The sequence below is a fragment of the Salvia splendens genome, chromosome 7, assembly GCF_004379255.2.
Source record: "Salvia splendens isolate huo1 chromosome 7, SspV2, whole genome shotgun sequence".
NCBI lineage: Eukaryota > Viridiplantae > Streptophyta > Magnoliopsida > Lamiales > Lamiaceae > Salvia > Salvia splendens.
Window position 1 is genome coordinate 10359575 of NC_056038.1, and position 22232 is coordinate 10381806.

Here is a 22232-nt window from a genome sequence, read left to right on the forward strand (position 1 = left end):
TGACCTCATCTCTAAATATCAACTTCTTTACCACTCCACCACATGATCATTTTGAAATATTATGAATATTAATTATCCTTATACATTAATTCTGAAATTCTTTTTCCACCAGAACTAATAATTCATATTAGTTTTGTATTCTTTTAAGATAATTCATTTTAATTTTATATTCTTTTAAGATAATTCATTTTAATTTTATATTATTTTAAGAAATTGTTAATTATAATATATTTCTTATATTTTAATTATATTTTTACAATCACTAATATTTTACAATATAGGAGTTTATAATTATACATAGAGATTAATACTAGTTTTTAATATTGTGTATTATAGTTTATTATTGTATTCAAACTTAACGTCATTAAATATTCTAATATACTAGTATAAGACTTGTTTTCTATAATAATACTATTAAATGTATAATACTATAATATTTATTGATAAAATATTTAATTAAATTTTATTATTTATGACTAAATAAATAAATATATATGTATAAACAGTATTACGGTTCAACCAATGGTTCGACCAGTGAACCGGTTGAACCAGTGAACCAGTAACGACGCCGGTTCGCTTGCCGGTCCAGTTTTTAAAACATTGCACCAACTTATCTCACTCACATTTTATTATAAAAGTAATATATATAAGTGGGACTCATATTTCTCTAATTTATTCAACCCGCTTTTCTTTACATTTCTTAAAACTCGTGCCCTAACTAATTAAGACTCTTAAGTTGGGACGGATGGAGTAAAACTCAACCATAAAAAAATACTATGCGTTTATCAATATGCAAAAAGTTATTTTTTTCATGATAAATTTCTCATTTATAAGATAATATTTTTTAATTATAATTCATCCATATATATATATAGTAGTGATATAGGGAAAATACTCCTTAAGTATATAACTAGAGAATAAATTTCAACCACAAGATTAAGAAATCAAGGATTGAAAATTCAGGTTAGGATTTCAAAACTGATCCAGAAAATTACTTCATAATATAAGTAGGCGGGGTAAAATAGTCATTCAACAAACAAAGTTGGGTAAAACATGAATCTCTCTCATTTAGAGAATTTTTCTTCAGCCCTCCTCTTCACCACCGCCTCTGAGTGATCGGGGCTTCGCCGCCTCCACCAGAGCCGCTCGCGGCGGACGTCGTCAGCCTGTCCTCTGGCCCCAACTGGCAGGACCCACGACAGAGATTGCGGCGGTACTCATCGGATTTGGACTCTGATCGATTTGGTCCAAAATAAATGCTAGTAATTAAACAAACAAGCATGAATTCTGATTTTCTTGTGGGTGTGACGTGTTCGCATCAACAACCCAACTTCACATTGCATATCTATTCTAATGGGTCCCACCGCTGAATTAAAACTAGCCTCTAATCGTCAGAATTCATAGAATTTGTGCCTTTGTTGCTTCTGGATTGCGGCGGAAACGGACGATTGAGATTTGAGCAGGATCTGGACGGAAATTGTTTTGACAAACTAATGGGAACTAATAGAAACGGGTGATGTTTCTATGATATTTTGTTATAGTGATCTATTTTGTTAGCATCAGTGAAGTAAAAACATGGTTAGAGTGATGTGTTCTAGGGTTAGAGTGAGGTTTCTTTGATTTTTTGTTATAGTGATCTATTTTATTAACATCAGTGAAGTAAAAACATGGTTATAGTGATGTGTTTCAAGGTTATAGTGATGTTTCTTTGATTTTTTGTTATAGTGATCTATTTTGTTAACATCAGTGAAGTAAAAACATGGTTATAGTGATGTGTTCCACGGTTAGAGTGAGGTTTCTTATAGTGATCTATTTTGTTAACATCAGTGAAGTAAAAGCATGGTTATAGTGATGTGTTCCAAGGTTAGAGTGATGTTTCTTTGCTTTTTTGTTATAGTGATCTATTTTGTTAACATCAGTGAAGTAAAAACATGGTTATAGTGATGTGTTCTATGGTTAGAGTGATGTATCTTTGATTTTTTGTTATAGTGATCTATTTTATTAACATAAGATTTTGGCGGGAGTTGTTGTTCGGCGACCCTAACCGCCCACTTCAATGGCTTCACCTGATCGGCGGCGCTTCTCAACGGAGCTAAGGCTAAGCTATTGGATTTGTGCTTCCCAGCTGCGCGGGAGAAGGTCGGTGGCGGAGGAAAATTGGCTGCGCACCCCAACCGCTGCGTTGAGATGCCTATTTTCGGCATTTTTGGTCGTTGATTCATTGTTATTGCTTTTGTTTATTGAATTCTGCGGCTGTGGTTCTATCAAGTTGCAACTTATCTTCTGTGGAAATAATTCATCTTAAAAACTTAGTTAACTTAATTACAACATATTTTCCTCCTCTTACCGAAAATGACTGTACCTTAATTATTTGGAAAACAGGTAGATATTCCACTATTTTTCTCTCTTATTTTCTTTTTATATTTTAAAATATTTCAAAATTTATTTCTCTTGATTGCACAGTAACTACGAATTTTAGAATCAGTGAAAAACACAAATTTGATCAAAGTTTATAATTTTAAAAATGAATATCCGTTATTCTATTTAGAGATGAATATCCATAACAAATATATATAATAAATAACATATTAAAATCACTATAAGGCATGCTGAATATACTTCACTATATGAACAATATACTTCCCTAAAATGAAAAATAATTCACTATAAGCATGCAGAAATATACATCACTGTAATGCATAATATACATCACTGTAACGCACAATATACATCACTATATGCTCAATATACTCCATGTCAAGGCATGCTCAATACACTTCACTGTAAGCATGTTGTAGTTCACTAATTGCTCAATATACTTCCCTAAAATGAAAAACAATTCACTATAAACATGCAGAAATATATATCACTGTAATGCACAATATACATCACTATATGCTCAATATACTCCATGTCAAGGCATGCTCAATACACTTCACTGTAAGCATATTGTAGTTCACTAATTGCTCAATATACTTCCCTAAAATGAAAAATAATACACTATAAACATGCAGAAATATACATAACTGTAATGCACAATATACTTCACTGAAACACCTGCAAGCTGCTTAACATTCTCATTGACCTGAAACACCTGCGGGCTGCACTCGGGCTCTCCATCGAACAAGAAGACAAATCTGGGGTGGGTGCAACAACATCATTGATTAGAATTTCGTAATTATCCCATAAATCACCTCCCCACCGCCATTTCCGACTGAATTTCCGATCTTGTTTTCGCCGCCGAAAACGCCGTTCTCGCAGTCGGAGGGGCAAGAATTGTCGTTGAATACATCACTATTCGAATTTACAACGTCTGAATCCTGAAGAAGATCTTCAAAGAGCGTCAATTTTTGCCCTTCTTTTCAGCTGAAATGTGATTCGATCCAGAAACCAATTTGTCGTCATTTTTTTCGCTGCACATCGCGACAAGAGTTTGTTTGCTTGATCGACATTCAGAGAAAATTCGAAGAAGGTAGGAAAACTAGAATTTGCTAATCGATTTGAAAAAGTCAAATCTTCAAAAAAAGTCAGCAAACTAATAAATTAAAATTAGCTGGAATACGGCCATAGCACAACTCTGAAAACGACACCTAAAAAATCGTTACGAAGAAGAAACGAAGCAAACAATCGACGAGGAGAGAAGGTGCAAGCTGCTCCGCCACCTCCTTTGTGTGTGAGCGTGAATGGTGTGTGTATGTGAAAATATGAGAACAAGGTTGATTTCCTAAAATACCCCTATGTAATTTTTACTAACTAAAAATGTTTACTTATTTTAGTCATTGGATTAAGATAATGTGGGGCTGAGATTTGTTCTCTAATTATACAATTAATATTAGTTATGCTTTGACCATCTCCATATATATATATATATATATATATATATATATATATATATATATATAGAGAGAGAGAGAGAGGTGTGATCAAATACAAACTCTCTAAAATACAAACTATGTCACCGGGGTGTACAAATTCTGTCACCGGAGTGTACAAATTATGTCAACGTACTGTACAAATTATGTCACCGGGGGTCGATGTCAACGGAATGTACAAATTATGTCACCGGGGGATGTACGGAGTGTACAAATTCTGTCGACGGGGGTGTCCAAATTCTGATTTTTCGATGTCAAAATGTTGATATTAGAAAAATCTCTTATATTAACCGTTGATTAATTGTATTAAGTGAGTATGATTAAAGTTTGTATAGTTTGTATTTTAGAGAGTTTGTATTTTATCACACCCCTATATATATATATATATATATATATATATATATATATATATATATATATATATATATATATATATATATATATATATAGAGTCTCATTATTCACAAATCCACTCTTAAAGACCGAACTAGAGACCAAATGAGGGCACTTAGATCTAGATTTTAATGGATGAGATTAGACCATGTTATATTAATTTCGCTCCTTCATTAGGTACACAATTTACTTCAAACCGGGGATATTTAGGTAAAATTGCATTTAGGATAAAAATTTCATGGTTTACTTTCCATACTCATTCCCGCTGCTGTGCCTCCAAAAATATTTACCCTTCTTTCTCATTTCCCGATCCTTTTCTTCTGCAAATCAACGCTCCAACGTTGCTTCTTCTGCCAAAATTGACGCTTCCACATCTTCTTCTGCAAATCGACGACATCATCGTCTACCTCAATCGATGACATCGCCAGCTGATTCAACTATAGTCGATTCACCCCTGATTCATCCCCAATCCACTGATTCGAAATGGTTGACACAGGCCAATCGTCGACCGAAGGTAATCGACGGTTGTTGCGTTCTGGCCGAACGTCTAGTGAAGGTAATACACCTTTGAAGTTTTACAAAGTTCTTAATCTTAATTTACTTCATCTAATTCCTAAATTGGATTCTGATTTTCATCAAAATAGTAATAAAATTCCACTCGAAGCTAAGTCTCTGTCATCTCCTTCGCACTGCATCTACTCACCGTGTTCGTTGCTGCTATCGAGTCACCACCGTGGACAGAACCGCCTCGCCGCTGTTTCTAAGGTGGTCATCTTAAATGGGACGGAGGGAGTACTAGAATGAAGTAATAAACCTATTGGAATGAAGTACAAGTCTACTGAAATGAAGTAATACCTACTGGACGTTGTTACGGTATTCATATGATGTACTATTGTATAGTTTGTTGCCGTTTAAATTTTTGGATGTAAAACAAAATCTCATTTCAAAAGCACATAATGAAGTAATACCTAATAGAAACAAATTACTTCATATTGATCTGTTTATTACTACAAGCGTGAAAAAATTGAACAAAACCTACCTAGTAATGCTAATATTACTTCATTCAATCTGGTGATTACTTCATTCAGCTAAACTATTACTTCATACTGATCTGTTTATTACTACAAGCGTGAAAAAATCGAACGAAACCTACTGGGGGAGTTTAACAATTGAGATTGGTGCAGAAAAGGTGATGCAGTTTGTTTGATTACTCAATCCATTTGTTTAACAATTGGGGAGAGTTTTGATTTTTTGAAGCTAAAGCTCTTCCGTGGACACTGCAGAAATGAAATATGCATAAAAGCATTTGAAGTCCTACTGGAATGGAATGAAGTAAAAACCTAGTTCAATGAAGTAATTATATTTTTGAATGAAGTAATAAATCTATTGGAATAAATTATACTATTGTTTACACTGAATAAATTAAAAACCTAGCTCAATATATTACATGCTGGAATGAAGTAATAAACTTACTTGAATGAAGTAAAAATCAACTAAAATGATGTAAAAACCTAGTTCAATGAATTCGAATGAAACATGTGTTAAATCATTTGAAAACCTACTGCATGCAATGAACTAAAAACATGTTTGAATGAAGTAACGACTCATTTAAATGAAGTAGTATTTAATGAAGTAAAAATCTGTTCATTTTCAATATATTACGTACTTGAATGAAGTAATAAACTTACTTGAATGAAGTAAAAATCAACTGAAATGAAGTAAAAACCAACTGGAATGAAGTAAAAACCTAGTTCAATGAATTCGAATGAAACATGTGTTAAATCATTTGAAAACCTACTGCATGCAATGAACTAAAAACCTGTTTGAATGAAGTAACGACTCATTTAAATGAAGTAATATGGAATGAAGTAAATTCTGTTCATTTTCAATATATTACGTACTGGAATGAAGTAATGAACTTACTTGAATGAAGTAAAAACCAACTAGAATGAAGTAAAAACAATTTCATTTTTAGATAATAAACTGAAGTAATAAACTTACTGTAATGAAATTAAAAACTACAAAAATGAAGTAATACCTACTGGAAATAAATTACTTCATATTGATCTGTTTATTACTAAAAGCGTGAAAAAATCAAATGAAACCTACTGGTGAAATAATTTACTAATGCTCTTCTTCTTCTTCTTCTTCTTCTTCTTCTTCTTCTTCTTCTTCTTCTTCTTCTTCTTCTTCCTCCTCCTCCTCCTCCTCCTCCTCCCAGTGCTGCTAATATTACTTCATTCAATCTGGTGATTACTTCATTCAGATAATCTATTACTTCATACTGATCTATTTATTACTACAAACGTGAAAAAATAAAAAATATACAAATTGTTAATCTTTTGTTAAACATAATTCATTCATAAACAAGGTTCAACCGTAGATTTTTCATCGGATGTGTTAAAAAACTTTAGCAAAATTAAAAACACATCAGTTATCCAAAAAAATGAATCGAAAAAAACCGTGATCTTTCAAATGAGTAGTCGTCTTCTTGTACCTCTAAATCTGAATTTGTATGAAGAAGAGTGCCAATTGGTGTTTGTAGATCATCCACAATTATTCGTCTATGTATCTCGCAACTTACTAAATCTATGCCATGACTACTAGCAAATATCGAAAAATATTCCGCAATTGTTAATGGTAAATTGGGCCCCCAAAGTAAAATTCTTGCGTCCGCCATTGTTTGGTGTGTCTGTGTTTGGCAGCGATTGAGAAGATTAGTTCGTAACAAACAAAAAGGATTATTCAACTTGAATTTAAGTTCATTCATACATATTATTACTTCGTTCTATTAGGTAATTAGTTCATTAAAGTACAATTCATCACGCACTTATGCATACAATACACTTCAGATTAGCATTTCTAATTAACCGTTATTAAATTCATTCCAACATGTTATTACTTCATTCGAACATGTTGCTACTTCATTCAACTAGGTATACAGCTATACGCAAACTTATGCATACAACATAGTTAAGTTTTTGTTACTTCATTCGACCTATTGATTACTTCATTCAAATGAATTGTTACTTCATTATTGATCTGTGTATAGTGTAGACATAAAAAATCAAAAAAATATTCATCAACAAGGTTCAACAAGAGATTTTCCATCATATTGGTTAAAAAACTTCATCAAAATTAAAAACACATCATGTATCCAATACAACTAATCGGAAAAGACGTGAACCTTCAAATAAGTTGTCTTCTTCTTCTAGCTTTGGATCTGAATCTGAATCTATATCAGAAAAAGTGTCACCTGTTTTTTTTTAGATCATTCATATCATCCATGCTCTATGCTCTGGGATGTTGAATTCTCCATGAAAATTCAGATCTAAGCTTCAAAAGAAATCGGAATTACCCACGCACAAAATAATCGGAGTTCTTCACGCCAGGCTTCATTGTGAAAATTTCTCAAGCTTTATATTCAGATTTGAATAACGATTCGATAAACATTGCAACACGATTGAGAAATATTGAGAGGCGAAGATAGAGATTTACGATCACGAGAAGCAGATCGTCGAGATCGTCGATATTCTCCATGAGAGTCGGAATATTGCCAAATTGAAGCAGAACGCGGTCGTGAATTGAAGGCAGATCGTGATCGTGAAATGAAGGCAGATCGTGAATTGAACGTGAATTGAAGAAGATCGGCGCAGATCGTGGACGGCAGATTGAAGAAGATTAAAGAAGATTATGATCGTGAATTGCGAGAATTGTGTGAAGATTGTGTGAGAATTGAGACAAAGAGAATAACGTTATGTATGTTAATAATTGATTTCCTAAAATACCCCTTAGCAAGTTTTAATTGAATAAAATATTAATTTATTTATAAATTAATCCTAGCCACAAGATTGAAAAAATGAAGGGCCCTAATTTGGTCTCTAGTTCGGTCTTTAAAAAGGGTTCGACATTGATCACTTCCCTATATATATATATATATATATATATATAGGGTCCCCTTATATGCACAACACCTCATTAGTGTAGAACTAGAGACTAAATATTGATCATTAGATTTAAATTTTGATGGCTAAGATTAAAGCTACTACATCTTAATCCTGTCATTCATCCAGTCAATTAATTAGTTCATCCAAGGGACAATATAGTCATTTTGTATATGAGTCAAACCTTGTGAAAGTTATTATGCATAATTCATGAGAGTATGAATTAGGGTAAAACAAAAAAAAACCCCACTTTCTTCTCCCACAATGCGGCGTTGTACTCTAATCATCTTCAAGAATCGATTCTTCCGTCTTCCTTCTCAACCCTACCTATCTGTCGATTCTTACCATGGTGGGCACAAGGCGGGCCAAGTTGAACGGTATTTGTTGTGTTCTACGACTTTAACAATCTACGAATTTAACGATATTAATCTTTTAAATTTTAGTTGTAGATAAGCGGGATGTTGTTTTCTTGAACTGCATCTGTGCTGGTGAGTTCAGTGCATATGTTAATTTAGACCATCAAATTTTTTTTAGAAAGCACGTTTTTTCCAATTAGTCCACTGCATATGTTAATTTAGTTCAGCTTCTATGCATTTTCATTCACGTTTTTCTTCAACTTGGTTCCCCATCATTCAATTGGAAAAACTATACCGGGACGTCCTCCTAAAACCAGAACGAGGTCTACCCCGAAGCGGATCGAACCAGACCTTTTGGCTGAGCTAACCACAATCCTGGACAAATTGAAATGTATTTTGGTTGCTGAATAAATTGAAGTGATTTCGGGACAAGATGAATAAATTATTTCGTTGGCTGAAGTTATTATATATATTGGATTTTTCATTGTAGATTCAGTTGAACCTAAATCATCATAGTATGAACTATGTGTATTAAGTAATGAAGTAAGTTTTTATGATGTCATGAAGTGGGTGTTGGTTCAAATTTTTACAGCTACATTTATAAAATTTGTATTTTTGTGTGTTTAGCAATTTTTTTTGAAACTTTGAGTGTGTAAATTTGCTTCATCATAAATTTCTAATGTGATTACATTGATGTACAAGCTGTAGTGATTTCAGGACAAGATGAATGAATTATTACGTTGGATGAAGTTATGTATATTGGTTTTGACAAAGTAGATTCAATTTAACATAAAATCTTTTCTTATTGCAATGAACTTATTAATTGCTATGATGAACAAAGTTATATATAGATGATGCAATTTGGTATGCTTTATCTGGACATTTTGTATTTGTCGTCGGTACTGTTTTTATCTGGGTGTATAAATTTTTTCCATCTTAAGTTTGAAATGTATTTTAATTGCTGAATAAATTGAAGTGATTTCGGGGCAAGATGAATAAATTATTTCATTGGCTGAAGTTATTATGTATATTGGATTTTTCATCAAGAACACAGATTTACATCATTGGAGCACGAGTTTGTTTCATATATTGTAGTAATTTTTAAAGGACTAAAAATTGTACAAAAATAAAAAAGGACATATTTTATCATTGAAGTACAACAGCAACAATAAACACATTCATAGCAATTCAAATTTATTTTTATGATAACTATATGGAGTGGCACGTTTTAGTTCATTATTTAAAATATTAAGTTCACCAAGAACATGCAGAAACTTCATCACATATTGGAAAAAATTCATAATATAATGCCGATACAGTACACATCAAACAAATACGAAAAAATGAAGTACAACAATTTTTATAAAATTCCTCGTTCAATGTCAATCCAGAGAATGAAATTTTAATATAACAGACATACTGGATTGCATAAATACTTCGTTGTGTATCTAAAATCGTTCATCACAATTACAATTAAGTTCAACTACGTAAAAAAATAAATCAGTTCAACAACGAGGAAATCACATCGAGACATAATGGCATAACTGATCTTGAATTACCTTTTTTCTGCTTCTCCTTTATCTTGTCGCAATTCATAACAATCATTTTGGAAATCTCAAATTTCCAGACCACACGAATTTTTTAGGGTTTAAGCTATGTCACTTCGTTCACATCATACACACAGAAATTTATAAAACAAACAAAATCATTGAATTAATTTAATACATTAATGAATGTACTAACCGGGATCGTCTGATTCTTCGGAGGAAGAATCAAATATTGGCAGAAGCATGTCCATTTGTGAGACTCTGATTAATATAGGCAGAAGCATGTCCATTCGATGCTTCATATGGAAAATCAGTTGTCTAAGAAGGAGTGCTCGATGCGTCGATTGACGTACTTTGGGAGATCAAGGTATAAAGTTATGAAGATTAAAACACAATATTGGATCTGGTGTTGGAATGGAATTGGAGATTGAATTAAGAATAAGAGATTGCACTTTCATTGTATAAAAATATTTACCATATTTACGTGGCTTTCATTATGGAAGAACAAATAACTACCAAAGTAGGAATTACAAAATAATCTCCCAGCAATGATTTTCGAATTATTTAATAGAAATATGTAATATTTGATATTATTTGCTTGAATTAATTATGACCACAAGATTATAAACAAGGGTGGACAAGATTCAGTCTCTAGTTCGGTCTTTAAAATTAGTTCAACATTGAATACAATCCTATATATATATATATATATATATATATATATATATATATATATGATCAATGGTCAACTTATCTCTTAGTTGTTAACTATAATTAATTTAAGACCATAAGATTTTAGAGATCTAATGATTTTATAAATTGTCATATGGAATTTTTTTTCTTTTTTCAATATTAAAAAGATAATAATTACTATCAATTTAGGTTTAAGAATACAATATTAATATAGTGCATTAAATATATCAACACGAACACATGACAATGTCAACATAATTTTATATTGGCTTTGCACAGGCACTGTGTTAACATATTACTATATAGTAAGATGTATTGATATAAAGTTGTTTAACGAAATTTATGAATATTTACGAAAATTTTAACATCGAAACATATGCATGTAGAATCTCGTTGGAATCCTTATAAAATTATCTTTAAATTAATATATGTTGTGGAAAAAATAATTTAAATCGAGAAAGTTATGTGCATTTAAAGTTTTGAGATATTTTTCAAAAGTTAGTTATAACTAATTTGTTGTTGATTGACATTAATATCCTAATTGACTTTTTTCGTTGCATGATATTGATATTCGAGGCTGAATGATCATGGCCCTTGATTTGAAGATCTAATGCCTATCATTTAGTTGTAGTTAGCACGCAATTTAAAGGTGAGTTAGCAATATAACGCACTTCATAGCGAAACATAATTAATTTTCATTTTGTTCACGATTTAAAGAGTTATTTTGGCTCTGTGCGTGTTTTATAAAATTGTTTGACTTTGTAAGCAAATTGAGTAGAAAATATGCCGACTCTCATTTTTAATACTCTTATTAGTTTTAATATGAACCATTTATGAAAAAAATAGTGGAATGTGAATAAGCAAATACTCCATTCGTCCACTTTTCATTTTCGTCCGTTCCACAAAAATATGTGCATTTCATTTTTGGAAAGTTATCATAATTTATTACTCATACATCATCTTATTTTAGTACTTCCTCCTTTTTATACAGTAATAAAGTCATTTCATTTTCTGCACTCGTTTTGATAGTTAAGTGAATAATAGATAGATAGTTAAGTGAATAAAGAGTAAAGTAAAAGAGAGAATGATTTAGAGAATACTCTTATCTACATTAATCTTTTTTTACTTAGTCTTTCTTCACTTTAACTATTTATTACTCCATCTGTTTCATGTTAATAGAGTCATTTTTCTATTTTGGGAGGTTCCAAGTTAATTGAGTCATTTCTATTTTTGACAAAAAGTAATTCTCCATTTTACTTTATTCTCTCTTACTTTTTTCCCATCCATTTAACACATTATTCTTAAACTCCTTGCCGAAAAGAAATGTCTTTATTAACAAGGAACGGAGTGGGTATCATTTTTTCAATACGAGTGCGGAAAATAAAATGACTCTACTACTGTGGAACGAAGGAGTACAACTTATACCACCATTAAACACTACACTAATACTACTTTAACTATTCTTCTCACATTTTCTCTTAGTTTACCAATTCTATCTTAATTTTTATGTCATATTAATTGCTAATATTTTTACGAGACGGAGGGAGATTTTTTAATATTGAAGGTAACAAAATGAATATTGTGTTGTGATAAAGAAAAAGTAACTCGGAATTTTGGTTTATCGCCTTTATCGTCAACCTGCATTGTACCTGCCTCTGTAGCTCTGCAAGCATTTAACAGTTGTCCGACACAAGAAAAGAATCAGTGAAAATGGTGGCACGCAAATTCTTGGTTGAACACGGCGCCTCCTCCTTCGACGTCGATTACGACACTGACGATGGCCTCGAAGTTTTCTTCAATTCTCTCTCCTCTTTTTTTGCTGAACTTCTCCCAATTCGCCTTTCTCAGACGATGCTCCTCTCTTTTTCTTATTGCGTTTCAGGTGCTCAAATTCCAGCTTTTCTCTCTCACCTCCATCCCTCCCGATCACCAAAAGGTTCTTTCTTTTTCTTATTTTATCTTTTTTTCCTCAATCGTGTTTGTGCCTTCTCATTCCAGCTTTAAATTATCTTCAATTTTCTATAGCATGTTTATTTGTTTATTCTACTTGGTAAGGTTACAAATTAGTGTATACATTACCCGGCATTTGATCACTTACATTGAAGAAAACTGCATTGTACAGATCATGGTATTGGTCTTGCTTGTAATTAATTTTAGATTATCCTAAGCTTTAGGCTCCATGATTTCGTTCCTGTTTACTGTAATTTCAAAATTTTGGGCACCACGTAATTTCAGCATTCCATACTTGGACAGACAATGTGCATATTTATGGGTTGATCCATATGAGAATAGATAAAGGCCGTGATGAGTTTTTTGGTCTGATTCTTCGTTCTGTCTATAGATATTGGGAGCTGATGGAAATACTATGGTGTCGGATGATTCTGATCTCGGATTGATTTCTGATAAGTTGCGGCTTATCTCGATTGACGAGGATGATAACTCAAAGCCAGTGGAAACATCTATACCCGATATCATGTCATCTGATGAAGAATTTGCTCGACGTTTGCAGGTTTTGTTTGTTGATCCTCTTCTGCATCTTTGTGCTGTTTGTTATCTGATTTATCAAGTTGAGATCTATTTATGTTATCTTTAGCCTAAACGTAAAGTTCTAGGTTCTAAAAATACAGCCTTAACATGACTTAGAAGCTGTTGCTTAGCACCCATATTTCAGATAAGCAGGAAATTCAGCTTCTTCAGCATTTTTCTGTTGTAAGTTAGAGCATTTGCCTGAGAATCTCTTTGTTTTGGTTAGAGGTAAACAATAAACAGTTTCTGATCTTACAAGAATTTATTTTTGTTTTGTTCTTCTTTATGTTTATTGCGGGATTATTTGCTCTCTCTTTATAGTTTGAGTACACTTAAAATTGTAATTGGAAAGTGATAATGAATTTCATTCTGATATGATCAACTTACAAAGTTGTTATCTTTTTCTTTTCTGCTGGGAACTTATTAAGGATGTTGTGCCTTTGATTTAGGCTGAAGAAGAAGCATTAATGATGCAACAGTTTGTAACAAGTGAAAACCGAGAGCAAGTTGAGCAGAGAATACGCCCATATATTCATCAAGTCTTGATGGTAATTATCTTCATTGTAAATTGATTTCTCATTCTTTTTAGAATTTCTTTCTTTATAAGGTTAAAATACCTACATAAAATGATAAAATGGTTGCTTCTGTGGATGGCATTATGGTTAATAAAAGTCATATCTTTTATATTTATTGTTCTTTTCCAAAGTGGGCAATATTCTTATTGGTAGATTGGACATGATTCTAATGCAGTATGAAGACCCACAGCGACAAGAGGATGCACGAAAGACAGTACCTGTGGACAGGCTTGAGGAAAAAGCAGCCGTTGCATTGGCTAGGGTAACAACTCCTATCTTCAACCACCACGTCTATATTGTATAGCATTTACCAAGAAATGGGGAAGGATTTTGTTTTCTTTTTTAATTCCTCTAGGGTTGGGGTTGAGTGTGGGATGCTATTATGGAAGGGTTGTTTATCGAAATGGTTTTAGATACTTACGATAATACCTTTTGTCCCAACGAAGATGACCCATTGTCCTTTTTGGTCTGCCCCAACGAAGATGATCGAAATTGGTAACACTGCTATTTCTACTTTATGCTCTCTCCACTTAACACACAAAATAAAAATCTCGTGGCATCCAAGAAAGAGGTCATCTTTGCCGGGATGGAGGGCTTATTTAGTTTTTAAAGGGGGTCATCAATTGAAGCTCAATCGTCATTGGGTTTGTAGGCATGTAGCTTAACTGTACATAGTTACGCTCTAGGTCTCTATTCCTGAATAGTGGATTGAGGAGTGATGTCTGAAAAGTTCTAAGAATTACTATTGGTTCCTTACTACTGTCGACACAGTTATTGAGGATTGAGGAAATAATTTTTGTTTTATCTTCAGATTGGCCTTAAACATTAGTATTCTTCCTCCTATTATTGTGTTACTGGCTTGATATGCAAAATTCTCATAGTTAGCTACTTTACATAGGAGGGAAATTTCAAACCAACAAAAGATGAACTTGATCATGGATTCCTGTTGCAGTTGCTCTTCTGGTTTAAGCAGTCATTCAGGTCTATATCCCAATTCTTTATTATTCATGAACAACTGGTTACTAAGTCCTGCAAGAAAACAATGTGGCAATTCTATGGTGCATAAATTTGTATATCTCTGGGCATAAATATCTTGAAACGAGGTTTCATCTATTGATCATAATTTCCTCATGTCATTTGGAATTAATGTTTCTAAGAATCGCATATACTCTGTCATACATCTGTTGGTTCAGATCAACAGTTTGATTGATAAAGGATCGCTATAGACTATTGAGAAAGGAAATATGGCAAATCGAGTTTTTGTAGGCTAGGTTCTTTGGCTCAAATGATTAATAGTATATAACTCAATGCCGAAGCATGTGATAAAAATAAGAATACTATATTTCATTTTGGAAGTTAATATTTGCAACATAAAGTTCAATTTGTTATTGAATAATTGAATTACCAACACAAACTATTAAATTTAGATAGGCTAAAAGAAGAGCTGGAAAAGTGTAAAAATTGAATGGTAATTGTATTTGGTTTGGTAAACATTATATGAGAAAATCCTTGGCTGACCTTTGTGCATTCTCTCATCTTAGTTTGTTAGCTCATCCCTCTCCATTTTACTTACAGACGATAGTGATTCACAGCCATTTTATTTAAAAGGAAAGTAACTTTTGGCAAAGGGTGATTATTATAATAGAAACCTCTCCATGTTATGCTAGATATTAATTTTTGCCATATCTGATTCGTGTCTTTCTTCATATGATTTTGTACTTCCCAGAAGCTCTAAACTCTATTAACTAATATGCAAAACTTTGTGGTTTTTCTTCGTTGATGGCTCTAGGTGGGTGAATTCACCACCTTGTGACAGTTGCAATAGTGAGACAATGAATCAGGGCATGGGAACTCCAACTAATTCAGAATCACATTATGGAGCATCTCGAGTAGAACTTTACCGGTATCTCCCTAATCCCCATGTTAACTTTACATAGAAGTAGATAATATTTGAAATCGAACAACAATGAACTTATTTTGGCATTATATTGGGTAAATGCAGTTGCAAATCTTGCTCAAGTGTAACCCGCTTCCCTAGATACAATGACCCAATTAAGGTATTATATTATACCTCACGAACCTAAGAAGGTTTTGGGATTTATTGATTGATTTTTGTTTCAGCTTCTGGAAACTAGAAAGGGGCGCTGTGGGGAATGGGCTAATTGCTTCACACTATATTGTCGAGCTTTTGGGTATGAAACTCGGTTGGTAAGTTAAACTTCCATTTCTAAGGAATTCTTGTCCTTTTCATGTAAGATGTAATTCATGGACTTCTGACCAAGGTCATTTCTTTTCTGTATAAATGATTTCTGGCTCAATGAAATATCTTGAATTGGCTTACTGTTCAACTTCAGAATCAGGACATTAAATGATTAAGACTAGGAGTTGCAATATCTATTATTAGCCAAAAGAAAATTTGCCAAAAGACATCAGGCCTCATTTGAGTGTTTTTGACTGGATTCATTTAAAGTTATGATTTGTGTCGGACATAAATTTGTTCATCTAAAGTAATAACTATAAATATTGTTATTTATGCCGAGAGTCTAATCTGTGACCAGGATTCCCCAAGAATCTCCTTTTGAACTCTCCTCATGTAAGTTGTTTGAGGATTTATGTATAGTCTCTGGAAATGGGTTTCAAGCATAATAATTACTCCGTCCGTCCCTGACACGTTTCTTTTTCACACGTGTTTTGGGAAAATGATAATAAATAGTTAAAGCGGAGAGGAAGTTAAGTAAGAGAGAGAATAATATAGAGGAGAGTCTCTTCTACATTATTCTCTCTCTTACTTTACTTTCTCTCCACTTTAACTATTTATTACTATCATTTTTCCAAAACAAGTACGAAAAAGAAATGTGTCATTATAGCTGGGACAGAGGGAGTAGTACTTATATTTTTGGAATAATGAATATTTTATAACTACTTAGTATTCTAAGATGTAATTAATTGAAATGTGAATTTTGGGAAGGTATAACAGGGACCTAAATGTTTTTTATATTCAAACCTCTAGAGGACATCTTGTCAAGAAGATTAAAAGCAGGGCACCCTGTATTCTTTTATACACTAGAAGAAGACATGTTCCTTAAATAGCCAAAATCATTGAACATTTTTTATTGATTGTTTGCCCTATGGTACTGTTAATATTAGGAGTACTAATATAAGAAATTTGACGAAGAATCGTTTTGGAGTAATGTTTCAGGTTCAAATATTTTTTTATTGTTCTTACTGAGCAATGCATGTATGCCGGCAACGCAACTAGGTTTACAGAAATCAGTAACAACATCAGAAGTCTAATGAGCTTAGGATTTTTCAAATTGAAAATCTATGTAATTATCCCTAGTGAGTGAACAATATGATATAATTAAATTTGATTCCTCAAATATGAAAAGCCAGATATCTCGGTTATCACCATTAGTTGGCATGAGAAAGCTTTATTTATCACAGATTAGTAGGCTGATACTGGATAATGGACAAAGGACTCTCTAGATAAATCAATATATTGTAACTTTATCAAATCTTAGTGTTTTCAGTTACTGGCATTTTGCATTTGCAAGAACATTGGTATTAGGTATTAGACAACAACTGCCAGAAGAATTCGCTTTAATGCCATTTTGTAATCTCTTTCATTTCTAGATATTGGACTTCACAGATCATGTTTGGACAGAGTGTTTCTCACCTTATTTGGGAAGGTAGAACTTGTCTCTCGCTGCTGCTTTAAAAGTATAATTTCTGACAGTATAATTCAAGCAATGAAAGATTTTGTTCAATTATCAGGTGGATGCATCTGGATCCTTGTGAAGGAATATATGACAATCCATTGCTATATGAGAAGGGGTAAATATCTGAATCTGCTACAGTTTCTTTGGAGTTAGATCTGAATAATCTTGGATTATATCCATGCAGTGTAGATCATTTTACCTTCTATTCATAATTGTCACAATTTTTTTTGCTCCTGTAAGGTGGGGAAAGAAGTTGAACTATGTCATTGCTCTAGCTAGAGATGGAGTTTATGACGTCACTAAACGTTACACAAAAAAATGGCATGAGGTACTGCTATATCATTCTCGATATGTGCATTTTCCTTCGATTTAGACAATATGAAATACATATCTATACAAGTTAATTTAGAGACTTTTATATTGCAGGTTTTGTCTAGACGAGTCATGACAACCGAGCCTGCTCTAGCCAGTATCATATCTGACATCACCAGAGAAAGGCGTAGGAGCTTTAGTTCTGAGAAGCTCGTAGAACATCATGAGCGTGACAAGAAGGAAGTAGAAGAAATGGAGAGGAGCTTGTCATTGCAAGATGACATGCCAATCTCACTTCCTGGGAGACAAAGTGGGGATAAAGAATGGCGCGTAGCAAGATCGGAATTTGGTTCTGATGAACATTGTTCCTTGAGTTCCTCATCTTGTCCAGTTCGCAAATGTGTGGATGAGCACGTGACAAGAATTTATGATGCATTTCTTCCTCTCCTCCGTCAATTAGTAGAGGAAGCATCTAATAGTTCTAAAGCAACAGATGTTCTTGATATTATAAGAAAGATTTTAATCGGTCTGAAAAGTTCACCTTTTAAAACCAGGAGAACTAAGATAGATGCTGCATCTAACTCACTACTCAGCAGGATGCCTCCTTCATTAGGTCAACTGTTCGATGCCCTCTCATTGAAGTGTGAACCGGGGGTTGGAGGGGTTTCGGAAATATGCATAGCTTCAGATCCTGTGAAAACATCCTTGGCACTACCTGTTGTTTTCCATGCACTAGATGATTTGATCCAGAATGTACGTGCTTGTAAAGAGTTGAAAAAAGAATCTCTTTCATGGCCACTTCTGAAGTTAAACAGAATATGTTCTGGTTTCATACTTGCAAGTGGTGAGGAACTTCCTTTTGGAATAGTAAGTGACAATTTTCAACTTGTGCTTTTTTTAAATAAAGTTATTGTGTTCTAAATTACAAAACAAATTCATTTCCATGCTCTCAAACTCGATTATCATCATCGGCAATATTTCAGGCTACATCTGCATTTGATGGAACACGCTTGTCAAAGTTTGAAGAACCAAATGGTGCTACAGGTATTCAAGTATTTTCTTTAATGTAATTCTGATAGATGGAATCTTGGTTATCCAAGGGTTGTTATTTCAACAAAACTCTGTTCTGTAAAGATAATTGTTCTTACATTTCCTCCCAACCCTTAAAGGGGGAAAAAGTGTAATTAATAAGCAAAAGGTGTTTCTATCTCAAAATAAATTACTTACAAGGTAGACAGTATTAATATATATAAAAAATTCTTCATGCTTTGCAGGTATAAATTTCCTGTTTTTCAAATACAAAATAAATATGGAAAATCTAACCTCTATGCTTGTCATTGTAATTGTCATCGATTGGCATGTAAGTCTAATCACAGTGTATGATTATTTGTTAATTACTTAACAGTCATTCTGTAAAAAAACTACAAGTTACTTGAAGGAGACATGCCAAACTTCACCATCTATTGTCCAGAATAGATGAGTTATGTAATGCACTCTTAGGTTCAGTTCAATACGTGAATGACAAAGGGTATCCTTGTTGCAAATAATTGAAGATTGAAAAGAGCGTCCACTTCCATGTCTGTAGCGAAGTTTATTTTATTGATTGTATCTCTGTATTTAAAGGGAACTTTCCATAGTTAATGAAAAATAGGAACGTCCTCCTTTATTTGGGACTTGTTTTTTTTGTTTTCATTTTCAAGGTGCAGAGTATCTAGAACTCAGCAAAAAGTCCTGTCAACTCAAAATTTAGAAGACTAATGACTATAATAATGGGTTCTATTTTCCTAATATGACAATTAGATTGATATAAACCATTGGCCTAATATGTTAAAAGTTCAATAAATCATAAAGCCTCATTATCTTTACCATTATATTGATATAAAAATGCTCTTAATTTCATCAACCTTTATGCATCATGTTACACTGGCTTTGGTCTTCTAGGCTGTTGGATCATTTATAAGGTATTGGACAATCGGATGCATGAACTGGTTTCATATGAATTGATGTCAGCAAATGATGCTCCAGAGAGAGATCCAATGGACTGGTATGACATCTATGAACTTTGTATTTTAAACAAGATCGCATGCCTATAGTTTGAATGTACTTTCTCTCAATGCTGCTGTTAACACTAGAAGATGCACCTCATCAGGTCTTGTAGAGATATGATTTGCTATAAGTGTCTGTTAGATAGATATCTTTTATTACAATCTGATTCTTGTGTTAGGCCTTCTCTTTGTTTATTTAATGAAACTTTATTGATTTCATGGATGTATAATTCTAAGGGAATTTTGGTTTCCTTGAGGACATTTGCATTGGCTGAAAATGTAGTAAACATAAGGGAATATAGTTCTTTGTTATGATGTATGATTGACTATACATTATACAACTTGAAGATTACTTTCTTGGATTTAAAAAGTAAATCAGTTTTGTTGGTTCTTTTTTCTTTTAATTTATTTCTCCAATCCATCAATAATTTTTTTGTTGATTGCTGATGACTCTTGTGGTGTTTGCAAGTTTTGAAATGCATTGAGCAATATTTGTATGGATAAAAGAGTGCAAAAATGTCATATGCAGCTTAAAAATGCATGACTTCACACGTGTGCTTAAATATATGCCAGTGATAATGTAGTGTTCACTTACATAATGTTTGGGATATTTATTCTCTTCAAGCTTTAGATAGCATTATATCACCCTAGGTTATGTGAAATCGGCCTTTTTTGTTGAATTCATGTCAAAATTCCTTGGGTAGAAGTTAAGTGGTTAATCCAATTATAATGATAGGATCCTTGAAGGAAGTGAAGATGGAGGCTCCACTTGGCTCATGTTGGACAAGCAAACCTCCGAGAAGTTTGATAAAAGATTCCAGCGAAAAACATTTGAAGTTGGATCACGGTCATTCTTGGCGAAAGCCTTCAGGTAAAATCTCGCTCGTAATCTTGCACCACAAAATCAATATCTGTAATTGAGTCCTGTAATTCATGGTATTGCAGGTTTAGGTTTCTAGCCGTACGAGATGCAAAATCAACTTCTCGGTTTCAAATTGGTAGTATTGATCTCTACGCGAGGACAAACACTGTTCCCAGCACGGAATAGAAATATAAATAAAGATACGCATGAGCTCTCTGATCAGAGGTTCTATATTTATGATCAGAAAATAAACCAAGATTCCCCCTGGGTGTGTGTAGATCGCTGTATTATAATCTGTATGGATATGGGTATTATGAATTTATGATGATGTCAACATGTAACTGATTCTTTATTGTCTTATAGTACTAATTTGCACTCTGGTGTATCTTAAATATATTTGCAAGTATCATGTTTCTTGAGTTCACTAATCTTAAACTCTTGGTAGGCTGAGAGGGGAAGCCTTCTTCCTATTCTCGAAATTTATTATTACTCCATATTAATTGTGTTTCTTTAAATTTTGGGCAGGGTGGGATATGAGTTTGAGTAGAAGTAGGTTGGACTAGGAATAAGAAGTTGAACTTGTGTCTTTATTTTAAGTATATGGAATATGTAACTTCGTTTAAACAAGGATAAACATTGAGAAAATTAGGGGTACTTGCTAAATTTTACTCGTTCGCAAAACGTTTACTTTGCCTTTCAGGCCATGGATAACAAAAGAATATAATCAAATGCAAACTCTAAATATTGTACAAATTTCAAACTATGATCCGGATCGTTAAAAAATATCATCAGCTTACAAAATAATAGCAATAGAAAATATCAACACAGTGTCAACGGTAAACACCTTGTTGACATTGGATTGATATTGTGTTGCAAAATATTGAAATTTTACACTGTGTTGATATTGTGTTGACGTTGTGTTGAAAAGTTTAGAATTTGTATAATATATAAGTTTACATTTTATCACTACCATGGATAACAAACTAGTAGTATTTCGCAGTGTGAAAAACTCAAAAATTATTTTAAGAGGTGAACTATATTGGCCTTTATGTTTGTGAGGAAAGTATTATTGTTGTGATTATAATTTCTGATAATATGATTTCCAATAGATATTATCATATATTAAGAAATATGAAGAAAAGTTATTAGGAATTTTTAATCAGTCAAATTCAATTAATTAATTGATATAATAATTGAAGTAAGACTTTTTGTTAACTTTTTAATTGATAAAACAATAATAGTAATAGTAGTAATAATAATAATAATAACAACAATATACATAATTTTAAGACTATAATAAGATCTACTACTTAATACACCTATATTAATTGAGAAAATACTAATAACAATCATTAATATTCTTGTTCCTTTACATAAATATTCATATT

General features: G+C 32.7%; 1 protein-coding gene across 1 annotated transcript; it reads left to right on the forward strand.

The window, feature by feature from the left end:
• Positions 1 to 12411: 12411 nt before the first annotated feature.
• On the forward strand, positions 12412 to 21272 carry LOC121811092 (peptide-N(4)-(N-acetyl-beta-glucosaminyl)asparagine amidase-like). The gene is made up of 17 exons (XM_042211887.1): positions 12412 to 12593; positions 12688 to 12741; positions 13147 to 13314; positions 13781 to 13879; positions 14082 to 14168; positions 14805 to 14887; positions 15696 to 15809; positions 15909 to 15963; positions 16028 to 16114; positions 17540 to 17595; positions 17681 to 17740; positions 17866 to 17953; positions 18052 to 18804; positions 18921 to 18981; positions 19879 to 19981; positions 20719 to 20853; positions 20928 to 21272. Exons 1-17 carry the CDS (start codon positions 12516 to 12518, stop codon positions 21028 to 21030), a joined length of 2184 nt encoding a protein of 727 aa, XP_042067821.1. The 5' UTR covers positions 12412 to 12515; the 3' UTR covers positions 21031 to 21272.
• Positions 21273 to 22232: the final 960 nt, after the last annotated feature.

Excerpts from the sequence above, each read along its gene's own strand:
- LOC121811092 (XM_042211887.1), top strand. The coding sequence starts at position 12,516 with ATGGTGGCACGCAAATTCTTGGTTGAACACGGCGCCTCCTCCTTCGAC. Across the intron at positions 13,880-14,081 it reads ATATTCATCAAGTCTTGATG|TATGAAGACCCACAGCGACA; the intron begins GTAATTATCTTC and ends ATTCTAATGCAG. Across the intron at positions 17,741-17,865 it reads CCATTGCTATATGAGAAGGG|GTGGGGAAAGAAGTTGAACT; the intron begins GTAAATATCTGA and ends TGCTCCTGTAAG.